Below are 13,730 nucleotides of genomic sequence, written 5' to 3'. Positions count from 1 at the left end.
AGGTGAACCAGCAGGAAGCTGGATTCAGCAAAGGGGATCAGCCCACCTCCACATCCACCTCCTTCTCCTTCTTCTTCTTCTTCTATAAAGTGGAGTTCAGTGTAGCAGAAATGTTATGTAACGGCTCCAGCTCACGTTCCTGTCACGTGGAAGAAGGATCTCGTCCCCGGTAGCTTTTGTCACAACACATAATCTGTCCAGAGATGAAATACTGTGAACATATTAACTTGATGGTTTTTGGCAGTAACATTTTTAAAGTACGTGCGATAAACGTTCTGCAAATACTTCTTTTTATTAAGACTTATTTAATTATTTAATTGTTAAATTATTTATTGAAAAAATGTATTTACAACAACAACTCAAATTGACTATTGCTGTGTAATATAGGCTGTAAATAATAGATAATGGTTGTTTATATTTATGGGCGTGGAAACCGATGACGTTTACCGGAGATGCAACGTCACATCTGTGATTTTGACCAATGAGAACGGTGGTATGCTAATGTCAGATTGTTCTAGGAAGTGGGGTGTCAGAAGCCCTGTGGCCGCTCCAGCTAGTTTGGCTAACCTCGGCTTTATAGGTAAAACAGCGTCGTGCACACCAGACAGTTACGCTTTAGAGGAACACCAAACTAACAATGCATAATGCCACGATCATAATTTAAGGCGTTTCCAGCTGCAAGTAGCCTGTTCGTTGTCTTCTCCCAAGAGGTAAGTACGTTAACATGATGATACAGCCTCGTTAGATCGATAACGAAGATGTGCGGACTCGGCCTTTAAAGATAGGAACCTGAAGCAATAATAAAATAATAAAGACAACACTCGGACGATACAGACTCTTGTCCTAATGGTTCACGTCCCCCTGCCGTTACTTAGTCAAATATTCAGGGTGCTCAGAAGACGCACCAAAAAGGCGACTTGGTTTTAATTTTATGGGCCAGCAGCGCGAATTAAGGTGCGACTGGACAGATGGAATAAACATTAACTAACGTTGACCATTAACTGGTAACGTTAACCGTTAACGACTGACCGTTAGCCGTTAGCTACAAGTTGACCCTCGTCATGAATGTGTGGTGTGAGGCGGCTAACGGGGACTTACAGCACAACGCAAACGCCTCTGGGCTGTTTTGAGTCGTGACCAAGGAGGAAGCGCAGACTATTATAATAATAATAATAATGACTAAGCTAACAATAATATAATAACTAGCTATAATGTTATCATCCAGCAGGTAGCATGAATTATTAATTAGTGAGTGGACACAGGCTCATTTAATGAAGCTACATGTGCAGCTGCGGCCAGTCCTGACACCACTGAACTGTCTGGGCTGAGCTGTGTTCAGATGTTACATTTCATAGAAAAGACTGTTGTGTAATGTAGCTGACAACCTCTAAACACCTTCAGAGAAAGCCTTGTTCACTATCGGTGCATTATTGAGTAGTAAGATACATACACCTGCTCCTGTTCACTGGTTCACCAAATTCAGCTGGACTGAATTTGATTCATCATTTGCATCTGTTATCTGACAGACAGACCATAATAAAATATAAAAATGAAACAGAAAAATACAACTTCCCATTCACAAATGAGTTGCAAATGTTGTTCTTTGATATATTTGATGACTGAACCATTTATTGGAAAATCAATGAAGTGCTAATTAAAGCCTGGTAGTAACATGCGTAGTGTGGATATAAGCTAGGGTTAGTTTGTGGCAGACATCATGTACCTGCAAAGAAACACCTGTATGCATTTGCTGGTTAGAGCTTTTTAAATGTGATGCTTCTCTTTTTAACAGGATGTAAAATGAGTATCTTTGTATTTTTGATAGTCAAAACTGAAGATGTGAATTTGGGCTGTGTGACTTTATAGCAGATATTTTTCAGTTTTCTCACGTCAAAAATAAAAACAAATAATGGTTTAATGGTAGTAGCAGTTGTTGTTGTAGTAGTACCATCATGAATTAAGGAAAATGTTGGGGAAGAATGCTGCTCAAATATTGTGATCAAGAGCAATCAATATATTTTTAAAAATCTTTTTCTGCTCCTCAGGTTTGACCACATCACTGTGACTTCACTTCTTCATATTTTCAAACTTGTGCTTCTTATTTAGTGTAAGTAAAAAAGTTCTTTGTTAGCTTTTCATTTTGATATCAAATTTTAGGAGCAGACATTTGTATTGCAAGTTCTTTTTATGGCAGTCATCTGTGACTATTTGCTAAACACCGTCATTTGTTTTGTGAAATCCTATACCACAACTTCTCTTTTCTGTGTTAGCAGGTGGCACTGTGCTCTTTGCACTTTGTTCTGTAATTTACAGACCATAGATGACTTTGCATGTTTTTCTTTTGTTAAAAACATAACTGCATACTTGAAGAGGTAACTGTGTTGGTGCAGTGCATTAGAAGCCATGTTAGTTAGTGTGGAATTATAGTGTGTCTGTTGAATGTAATGAATTATATATCAGTACCTATATCTTATGTAGCAAGGCTTCCTGTTGGCACTGTGTAAACCATAATGTAATTAAGGTTAATACATTAAATACCTGGCTGTGCTTTATCTCACTGAATTGCTCTTGTACTCTGTTCCCACAGATCTGTTGCTACAGCGCCTTGGGCACCAAGAGCAATATTTAGGTCAGTTAGACATCCTCAAATATTTGTCTTTGCTGTTTCTGTACAGATTTTTATTGCAGGTCTTAATTCACTGTCTGTGTATATCTAAATATTTTACCGAAATGTGTTTTTCATAAGGGAAATCAATGAAAAAGTGTGGTCCCCTGTTTTTCAGAACAATCATGAATGCCCACAAGTCAGACGCGTACACCATCTCTCCAGAGCTGCCGGCAATGTTCGACGGCGTGAAGCTGGCGGCAGTGGCTACGGTGCTCTACATCATTGTCCGTTGCTTGAACCTCAAGAGCCCCACCGCGCCCCCAGACCTCACCTACCAGGACACGGCACTCAACCGCTTCCTTCTCAAGTCCTGTTCTCAGCTGACCAAAGAGTGAGTTGTGTTCTTGGCTCAGTGTGTCAGTGTGGTACTGTGGACATGATGCTGCCTCTAGACTGTCTGGCACTGCAATAAAGGCAGCAGTTGATGTTGTGTTGGTCCCATCTGTCATCAGTGTTCCTGAGTGTGCCAGGGTGTCTGCACCAGAGATGTCTGGGCATGATATGAACACCAGACTCTATTTTGGGGTTATCCCAGAGGCAGAGTGGGTGTTTATCATGCTTGCTTACAATAATAAACTCACTGCAGGGCAAGGGATTTGCATTTATGAAGATGCTTGTTCGTCTGACAGGGTAGCTGTGATTTGAATTTTCCATCTAAGTTTAGAATAAAGGATCGTCTTTTTAGAAAAGGGCAAATCGTTACTATTTAGACTAAACCAGTTTAGCGACAAAGCTCTGAGTTAACAACTTCAGCTTGATTGATGCCTATATCTCAAATCTCACTTGTTATTTTTGACACAATAGTTCTGACTGAAACTGACTTAAAACAGCTGCAAAATATTTTTGTGTTTTCTAACATTCTCTCAAACTAGTCCAGATGATACTGATGCAGTAATAAATACCCTTTTCTTCAATCTTATAAAAGCCAGATTTAAAGTGTCTTTCACTTTAGCTCAATAAGGATATCCATGAGCTTAAGAGACAGTGCCAGAGGGTGGACTGTCAGTGCTCTGTCAGCAGATGAAGACCCTGTTTTCATTATATAATAAACCGACCATTTAATTTCTTTTGCGTTTTGTGTGTAAAGCTTTTTGTCGTATACTTTCTGAATGGAGCTATCTGAATACACAGTGTCATTATTATAAAATACTTCAGAGAAACTCAGTAGGGTACTCTGTCTTCTCTTCATCTGGGGTGTCTGTTCCAGCTGCTATACAGCTGACATTACTGAGCCCTTTGTCTTTCAGCTGAATTATCACTGAAAAATAAGGTGATGTGTCATTTGTGTCTGACTTGTTATTCTTTCCTAAGCTGCCTTGTTTCACTGAGAGAAATGGGTTCGGCAGTTTGTAATTTAAGTGAGGTAATTGAAGTCCTGGAACTCATCTGAGTTATTAAAAAGTCACGTTTGAATCTTAAAATGGTACCCTGCGGTGTTGCATAACAGGATCATTTACACAGTGTGAAGCATAGGAGGGGTGTTGTGGAGAACCAACAATCTTCTTGTTTGGGAACATGCTCACCAGGGTGTTTTGCTAACACAGGTGACAATACAGAACAAATATCTTGAAGTGCATCCTGGTGTTATCTGATTTTTTTTTTTTTCTTTTTTTTTTTCTCCCCCTTCTTCTGGTGGAACTTTTTTGCATTTACTTCCTTATTCTGACATAAAGGATGACTATAAGATCTCCCTTAGTTGATTGTTAGGGCTAGTGTTACATTTTCTACAACTTGTTTTAAGACACATCTTTTACTTTGAACCTTTACTAGTTTTACTGTTCCCTAATAGCAAAGGACTGCAGCACACAGAAATCCAAATATAGACACTAAGACAAAACATTAGAAACTTTTTTTAATGCATAAGTTTTAACTTAGTTTACATCAGTAATCTGCAATAAAATGGTCTAAAATCCAATTTCAGTTTTTATCAGTTGAACACAAAATGTTTATGCTCTATGAAGGAATACAATTTAGCTCTAATTCAAACTTTATTGATCAGAGGAAAGATACTAACAGAAAAGCTATTTGAGTTTTGTCTGTTGCCTCTTATTTAACCTCACATTGTCCTAAAAAGAAGGCTGTCCTCTTCCTTCATTTATAGATTATATCTGCAGAGCACCTTCTAGAAAAGTGTGATTAAACTTCAACTCCTCTTACAGTTGAATTTGATTACATTGTCTCTACATGGGAGTAGTCTGCTTTTGACACTTGTCTTATATAAGCATGCCCTTTCTAGGTGCAGTAATTGTTAGATCCACAGTAAGAGATGAGGAAACACAAGACTGAGGGGATTGTGTAACTGTTGATGTGATTAAGCCCTTTACTCTGCAGCTATTTACTGTTTATATGTTTGGTCTCTGTGCTGTATACACAACTGGTGTTTACAGGTGATGATCTTGTTTACCTCATTACCTCTAACACGGCCAACTCTAACAGGAAAAAGGGATAGAAATTAATGTAACATAAAAAATGAGACAGGGACACACAAATGTTTATCAATGGGCCATTTTCAATTACTATCAAATTAAATTTGTACAATTAAAAGCCTTTGTTTCCAGATGGATTCTGCTTTGTCCTTACATGAACCTATGAAATGAACTGTTAATCTCCCCTTTACTGTGCTGTTATCTCTGTAGTGCTCGCTGTGGGCCATGGTTGTAGTATTTTATTACAATGAACAGCATCTAAAAGTGACCAAGTTTTTGGTCTCTGTGAAAATAATATGGTGATTCATGTTAGGGCACAATGTAAAGAATATTTCAGAGGAATATTATGTAATTCAAAGACGTAACCAAGCCCTACAGAGATATCACTAACAGACATGTTAAATATTGATGTCTGCTGGGAGCGTGAAGTAAGCTTTCAAAAGCTGCCATCGAAAAGTGACTTTGTATGCAAACTGTTTCAGAACATTAATGGTTGTGTCATAAAAGCACAAATGCAAATGTATGTGCCCCTGATGATTTATCCTTGTGTCCTCAACAAGTGCACCAGGAGAATAAGTCGATATTTCAAAATATTAATTATTAGGAATCCAATTTTGTGTTTTTCCAGGTACATTCCTCCCTTACTGTGGGGTAAAAGCGGTCACCTCCAGACAGCGCTGTACGGTAAACTTGGTCGGGTCAGTTCTCCTAACCCCAGTGGAATCAGGAAGTACTTACCTATGCAGGATGGGGCAACTGCGACCTTTGACCTGTTTGAGCCACTGGGGGACCATCGAACAGGAGGTGATGCGTTTGATCAAGATTACAAACATTTTTAAACTGTTGGTTGCTGCCAGTTGGAAAGTATTTATTGTATGATAGCTAATTGGCTCTGTACTGCCACAAATATACATTTCATATGTTTTGTAGTTGCATATTCTGCTTGTGCTTCTTTATATTGTAATTCTACTGCTGCTACTTTTGTCTAGTCTATTCATGCGACACCTTTTGCGTGTCCATCCACCCTGGAAGAGGGATCCCTTCTCTGCTGATCTTCTTGAGGTTTCTCTTATTTTGTTGTTCCTGATAGAGTTCTTCCTTATTCATCATTCGATTCGGGGGTCAGGGATACACAGTGCTGTAAGCTCTAAATCCCTCTGCGACAAACTTGGATTGTTTGGACTTTACAAATAAGCTGGACTTGAGACATTTGAAAAATCAAATTAAGTAATTTCACTAATATTATTATGACCAGCTTTGCTTATTTTTGTCACATCTTCCAGGTCAGCGATAATATCACCACTGTCTTTTTTTTTTTTATTATCTCAAGAAAGGTGAACATATCTGTATTGGGGCTGTGTGAGGCCAGTTTTAGAGGTGGATTTCTTTCTTTGAATGCCTCAGCTGAACCCTGACCCTGTCACCTCGACATTGATCTGATAGTCCTCTCAGAAAGCTTAAGACTCAAAAGCATTTGCTTCCATTCTATTTCCATTCTGTTCTGCTAAAGCTATGGTATATACAAATAGTGTAATCCTTTATTTTGGATCAGCTGCTGTGCTTTGTGTTGATGTGCTGCTCAGGAGAGTTACATAAAAGTACTCTCCTTCTTGTCTGTGCTTACACATTTCTCACTTGCAAATATTTCTCCGATCCATCTGCCCGTTCCATCAGATGACATCACCATGGTGATATGCCCTGGTATTGGTAACCATAGTGAGAAGCAATACATTCGAACCTTTGTGGATTATGCTCAGAAGGACGGTTACCGCTGTGCTGTGCTGAACCACCTGGGAGCTCTTCCTAACATCGAGCTTACCTCTCCGCGGATGTTCACTTATGGTGAGATCAAGAAGCAGATTTCACTTCTAGTTTCCTGAGGAAAAAAAGGGCTGTATTTCACCTCAGAGTCAATTCTTTGTAATAGTAGTATTTAGGAGTATTTATAATCCAGTGTTCAAAAAGTATAAGTTGGTAGTGTTGCTTCATCGTTTTTTATCTCTGTCTGCTGCTAACAGTTTCCTGACACTTAATAAACTCTAACATCATTATCATAGCAGTGAGTGCAGCTTGAATATTAGTTTAAAAATTGTATTCTTTGGTGACACTTATGTAATGTGGTTTCATGTATGTTAATATTATAATCTGTCTTCATTTAGACAAATCTCAGTGCAACATTATTGCAAGGTGAAAGCTAAAAGACTATAGGAGCTTATGATTTCCAGTCTGAGCTTATTTGACTCTGACACACATTTAATACCCCAAGGTGAAGCTACCTTCAGCTTGACCTGCTGAGCAGAGGAAAAAATGTTCTGTTCTTCAGCAGTATTACTTCACGTATTGATTGGTGGCTCTACTGTTTCTCTTACAGGGTGCACATGGGAATTTGCAGCCATGGTTGGCTACATCAAGCGTACATATCCTCAGACCCAGCTGATTGTGGTTGGCTTCAGTCTGGGTGGGAACATTGTGTGCAAGTTCCTGGGTGAGAACAGGACAAACCAGGAACGTGTGCTGTGTTGTGTCAGCGTTTGTCAGGGGTACAGCGCTCTCAGGTGGGTTGTTGTCTGCCTATCTCTTAATTGAAATACATTGTTGTTAAACCCCTTTATAACTGTGGCACTTGATGTTCACCAACTTCTAAAAATAATAAAATGATTAGTGCTTGTATAATATAATCATGTATATAGTCATGAGTTCACATAGCATCTCTTTTCAGATGTTAATTTGATAAATGTGTTGTAATGTTTGTTTTAAAACCACTAGCAGTGGACTCTGGTACACTGTGAATCTGTACACTTTGTTTTGTTTGACTGAAGTTTTCACTGACGAAATCGAGATGTTAACTAAATAGAAATTAAGTGATGACGACGAAAACTAAATAAAAATATATTGACATTTTCGTTGACTAATAAAAACGAGACGAAAATGTGAGTGAGGGACGTTTTTAGAAAAGATCCAATCAGAATCAATCTTCTTAGACGCACATTTGAAAAGTAACTGATCCACCTAGTGATGCGGGATGCGCGAGTACACGACATCATCATAGCCTACACTGGGTTTGTGTCCGACTTAAACTATAATGAAATGGAAACAGCTGGAGAAAACAAAGAGAAGACATATGGGTCAGTTTCATCTTTGATGCAATGGCATTACTGCTAAATACAGTTTTTCTTTTAAATATTTTGGAGTTGCTCTTTTGCTTTAAAGAATGAAGAATGCCATATGCAAGTTATAAACAACGCATGTCTAATTTTTGGTCTTTTATGGAAAGGCCATATTCCATATATATTTAATGAAACTTGTTTTTCATTTAATTTTAATTTTGAATATTTTGTATATTACAATAGTTTAACTAAATTACACTTAAATTAAACCCAATATATTTTGGTCAACTAAAACAAAGCAGATTATTAAAATATGACTAAAACTAAATTAAAATCTGCTGTCAAAATTAACACTGGACTGAACTGCACCTTCTGTGATTTAAAGGATACATCAGGTGATTTTCTGTGTTTTTCTTACTGTCTATAAGACAGCACCAAATCCAGTGTAAACACTTTTTGAACATAGTCACGTTTTACGGAGACTGACCTGGTCAATACCATCCCAATGACGGTATTGTTAAAGAACATGTTAGTGTTAGCATTACACTGATTGACAGGTTTCTTCATCGCAAACGTAAGGCAACTTTAGTTAATCTATAAACTTCTTCTAGAGTCTTTGAAGAAGTGGTCTCTTCCCAGAAGTGAGGCTGATATGCTTTGAATCAATTTTTGGATAAAAAGAGAGCCCTGTGGCACAGACAAATAAGCTAAATCAGCTTAAACAAAACTTATTATTGGTTTTCTTCTTTTCAATGGATTTAAGTTGGCAGACATGATGGACTGGATCTGTTGAAGTTTGGACGTGAGCTGTGGGTGTAGGGTGTCTTGTTGGGACTTTCAAATCAGTATCCAGACCTGAGCTGTCCTTTTAGTCAGCGGCTTGTGACATGAATAATAAATTATACTATTGATAAATATTTAAATGGTCAGTTGTTGAATTATTAGCTGTTGTGGAACTTCAGCCTGTGTCTGTCAGTGAGCTGCAAGTTAATGCAGGAGCTCTCCACCAAGCTGACTCTTTTTCCTGTGGATTACACAGTGCATTCAGTGTGCTGTTTTAAATGCAGACAGACTGCACAAACCTAACTCCCTGTGTTTTTTGTCGTAGGGCCCAGGAAACATTCCTGCAGTGGGATCAGTTCAGACGCTTCTACAACTTTCTCATGGCTGACAACATGAAGAAAATCATCCTGTCACACAGGTATAACTGTTGGTTACAGTTTATTACTATAAAGCTCTATCCACATGTTTATTTGTACATGCCTGTTTTCTTATGTGTGCCAAAGTCAGTTCTGTAACATTAGTATAACGCACATGGTTTGTCAGTTTTACAGAAAAGAGGATTTTAGTGCATCGTGATCATTCTAGGTTGCGTTAAACTACACAGGCACATCTGTGTGGTTTAAGCATGTGTTTAACATACGATTCGTAGCACTGATAGTCCTTTACTGCCTCCCTAGAGTAATATACTGCACACAGAGCAGTCATTGCAGGAAGCAATGACAGAAAAAAACTGCAGTTGAGGCAGACAGTTTAGTACCTTTCCACTAGCCTTCAGTCTGTACAGGAAGTACATTAGCACAGACACCAATGTTTCTGCACAGACCTGCCTTAAACAAGCCTATTGATTTCAGTGTGTTATAGCTGTTTGTATATTAATGTTCCAATGTATTATTTGCATGTTACAGGCACAGTCTGTTTGGGGGAAACTCGGTTAAAATGATAGATACAGATCTTAGTCGACTGTACACAGCAACATCCCTCATGCAGATTGATGACAACATCATGAGGTATGTGGAGGACCAATCTGAAACTGTCGCTTGTGAAAGTCATAGCTCTGAGTATACTTTGTTACTTACATTTGTGCTCATCCAGGATCAAATATATGAGATGTTCTTCTCACACAGGTTTCCATCGATAAGCAAATTCTTCTGATCCATCTCTTTCTTTGTGTTCAACAGAAAATTCCACGGTCACAGCTCTCTCAAAGAGTATTATGAGAAGGAGAGTTGTGTTCATTTTATTCACAACGTAAGAGCTTCTTTACTCTGTGCCTCACATCTCTTATTGTGCTTCTCTTTTTGTTTGGTTTGATGTACTGTATAGATGTTGTTTCTGTATTTTCCAGGTACATGTGCCACTGCTGCTAGTGAATGCTGCAGATGATCCTCTGGTTCATGACTCACTGCTCACCATCCCTCGCACATTAGCAGGTAATTAACTCTATGGGCCGTGACAACAGCAGCAGTAACTTGGTGTTTAAAAAAACTCTTACAGGCTATTTTAACAATGTTCACCTTAGCAACCACAAAACACACCGAATGTACACTTCTGACATGAAAAACTAATATTACTTAGTTATGCAGAATATTGAACACTGACAAACATTTCACAGATGTCTGGAAAACCTAAATCAAAATGAACACAGCTGTGTCTTTAAGTAGCAGCTGATTCTCTGTTGAGTAACCATTTTTTAATGCAACAGGCTTGTCCTGTCTGTCGGACACCTGCAGGTAACACCCAAAATTTGGTTCTCAGAAAGCATGTCTGCAGCCTGAAAAGGCCTTTTGATGCGGGTGCTTCACACCATTAACCCAGATCGGGTGTGGCAGAGAGCGAAAGTCTGAGTAATGTCTTTTGTGTTTGAGCCCCTCTGTCTGTTTAAAGTGAGTCCTACACAACCTCAAATATATTATCATGGAATAGACTGTGCAGGAAGATTAAACCTTGTTTGCATGGACAGGCAATTTACTCTGACTGCCTGTACTTTGCATCAAGTGTGCCTTGATGTGTGCACAGCCTGTGTCATGTTTAAACTACTGACCACATTTTGGAAAGGGAAAATCCTCTTGTAACAGTGTGTGTGGGTGGTGGGTTGAATCCTTACTGGACTTGTGCCCCTAAAGAGCGTCACTTAACGAAAGAGGATCAGCTCTAAATGCTCTAAAAATATGACTGTGACTCACACCCGACTACCAAACAGGGACACAAGAGAAATGTACTGTCTGTGCTGTAAATAGCTTAGATTAAAATGTTTTATAAGAAGAGTTTACAACTTACTATTAAGTCAGTTATGTGGATGTAACATTTGGTGACAGAGTGTTCACTGATTAATAGGTTGAGTGGCTCTATTCTTGTACTGAATGCTGCTGTGGTACAATGTTTGATACATTCAAGTTTAAATATGATCCCTGCACCAGGAAAAGATGAACAAGTTTTATACAGTGAAAGTTGAAAGTATTTTTAGTCAGAAAGTAAGTAAAATTCCTGAGTGTTCGTCTTCATAGTGTCTTTTTTAAAGTTCGAGCTGCTTTTCAGAATGTTCTGTTCCCACCGGTCACTCCACACATGATGAGATGGTGAATAACACTCCCTTACTTGTCCCCGGGCAGCTCAGCATCAGTCAGTGATCGTGCACAGTGGTGAAAGCTCTCTGGGACCTTAATCTCTGCTCACCCGTATCAGGCTCCTCCACTGACCAAGAGCATGAGAATAGAAAGTTCTCGGCTAATCCTTGTCAGGAGACCACTCTACCTGATCGTCCACAGCTGCAGTGCTGTGCGTAGGTTCATACTTTCATACTGCAGTATCTGCAGTGTGGTGATGACGTACAGGTTTTTTTTTGTGAATGAAATAAAAACCCTATTAATAGATTCACTACCTCTCTCTTCATCACCTATGAGGAGAGTATTAAAGCCTGCTGTGCTATTGGAAAGCATGTGGTGCTTTAGAATTTAAGATTGAAGTATTGTTCCTTGGCACTGTTTTTTCTGGTGGCTGCTGGAGAGACTGCACCTTTAGCAAATTATTGATTGGCTCCAATTTCTAATTCTGATAGTTGCCACCTACCTACCAGGAGTTGAGTCATACTCTTATCTGGTTGACCACACAAATGCAGCTTCACTATCAGTAACAAACATAAAATAATTCCTGGTAAGCTCATGTGTCCGGCCTTGGTTTTCAGACACTGATAATACACCAAAGTACAGGAGGCTAATCACTTTGTGTTGTGTCATCCTTTAGCAAAGAAGCCGAATGTGATCTTTGCCCTGACTCTACACGGAGGCCATCTGGGCTTCTTCGAGGGTGCGGTGCTCTTCCCCCAACCCCTGACCTGGATGGACAAAGTGATTGTGGGTTATGCCAATACTATTTGCCAGTGGGAGAAACAGAAACCACCATGCCAAAGTGGCCACATGAGTGAGAGCTCCTGCACAGAGGAAAAAGCTTAAACCTTTGCCTTCTGTGTCTCTCTCACTCTCTCTTTCTCACCTCTGTCCAAGGCACCTGAACTAAACCTTAAACTTCTGTCTTCTCTGCCTTCTCCTCGGGTGCTACTCACAGCTACTGACCCACACGTCACGGTCACACATCACCCTGCTTTCACTACAGTTCCACCTTTGTAATTGCCATCACCTTCCAGTATGTGAGAAACAACTAACTGCCTTTGTGCTCTTTTTCCATTGCAAAGACTTTTAGAGCAGGAACATCTTTTTTTTTTTTTTTAAATACACGTACACAACAACAATCCTTGTTTAATGGAGGTGTCAAGTGATGAGGTTTAGCTAGCATCAAAACGAAAGCGCTAGCACTACTTTCGAGTAGTCCCATGAAAAACAAGCACACAAAAGCCTCCTATTACAATAAACAAGGACTTTGCTACAGTCTGCCTATTTTGCCACACCTGTAAGAAGCTCACTGCTTATCACTGTTGAGGCTGTATAGTCTAGTCTGCTGTATGTATGTATGTGTGTGTGTGTGTGTGTACGTGACTCTTAGATTTAGTGTGGATGTCTGTGCGTGCCTGTGTAGGCTGAGAGTTAAAGACTTGTGATGGAGTGATAGAGCCTGTGTTCCTGGTCTCTTGGCTGTAATGCCTGTTGTTTGGGCTGTACAGTGAAATGTTTAGAAAATCTGAGTATTATGGGATATTAGGCATTATTTCCAGCTTATTACATCATCCTGGCACTTACGTTTGACACTTGAAGTGAAAAGTGTTCAGTGCTTACTAGACTTGACAAAGGATCATCACCAGATGGGATACTAACACATTCCCTTGGTTGCGTTCTGTCACTTTGATTCAGAGCACTTTAAACCCTGTATGCCACAATCAATTTTTCCCTCATTAATTAAAGTACCGGTATGTAGATTATTGATGGTTTAGCTCCCCTTCTGACCGAGAGGAGAGGAACTAGAGGGAGTGAGAATGATAACAAAATGTTAAATGATTCAGATGTTCCCTGTGGTGTCTGCTCTTGGTGTCTTTGAGCTCTCTTACTCCTAAATCTGCCTTTGATCAGCTGCAGGTCCAGCAAAGACTTTGCTATTCTTGTCTTACTGCACAGACACAGGCTTAATAACACTGACCCCTGTAAACACCCCATTTTTGTACAGAAGTGTCAGTGCAGTTTTTGATCCTGTGGTCTTGAATTTTTGAAAATGCAGTCTAGATTAGTTACTGTTAAAGAGAAACCTCAGTGATGTCAAAGAGCTTTTTTCTTATCTGAGCTGTGAGGTGTGATGGGGGGG

General features: G+C 39.3%; 1 protein-coding gene across 2 annotated transcripts; it reads left to right on the top strand.

The window, feature by feature from the left end:
• Window positions 1–512: 512 nt before the first annotated feature.
• Window positions 513–13,729, top strand: LOC113138233 (monoacylglycerol lipase ABHD2). 2 transcript variants are annotated; one of them, XM_026320525.1, is made up of 12 exons: window positions 513–710; window positions 2,046–2,107; window positions 2,588–2,629; window positions 2,784–2,999; window positions 5,723–5,898; window positions 6,769–6,936; window positions 7,466–7,649; window positions 9,310–9,402; window positions 9,890–9,991; window positions 10,163–10,232; window positions 10,330–10,414; window positions 12,225–13,729. In XM_026320525.1, the coding sequence occupies exons 4-12, from the start codon at window positions 2,791–2,793 to the stop codon at window positions 12,431–12,433; spliced, it is 1,296 nt and encodes a 431-aa protein (XP_026176310.1). In that variant the 5' UTR covers window positions 513–710; window positions 2,046–2,107; window positions 2,588–2,629; window positions 2,784–2,790; the 3' UTR covers window positions 12,434–13,729. The 2 variants fall into 2 exon arrangements, with proteins under 2 accessions (XP_026176310.1, XP_026176311.1); XM_026320526.1 differs by having other exon boundaries at window positions 515–580.
• Window position 13,730: the final 1 nt, after the last annotated feature.

The sequence above is a fragment of the Mastacembelus armatus genome, chromosome 3 (genome assembly GCF_900324485.2).
Source record: "Mastacembelus armatus chromosome 3, fMasArm1.2, whole genome shotgun sequence".
Lineage (NCBI taxonomy): Eukaryota > Metazoa > Chordata > Actinopteri > Synbranchiformes > Mastacembelidae > Mastacembelus > Mastacembelus armatus.
Note: the sequence above shows the minus strand (reverse complement) of the source record. Positions and strands in the feature narration are given on the sequence as shown.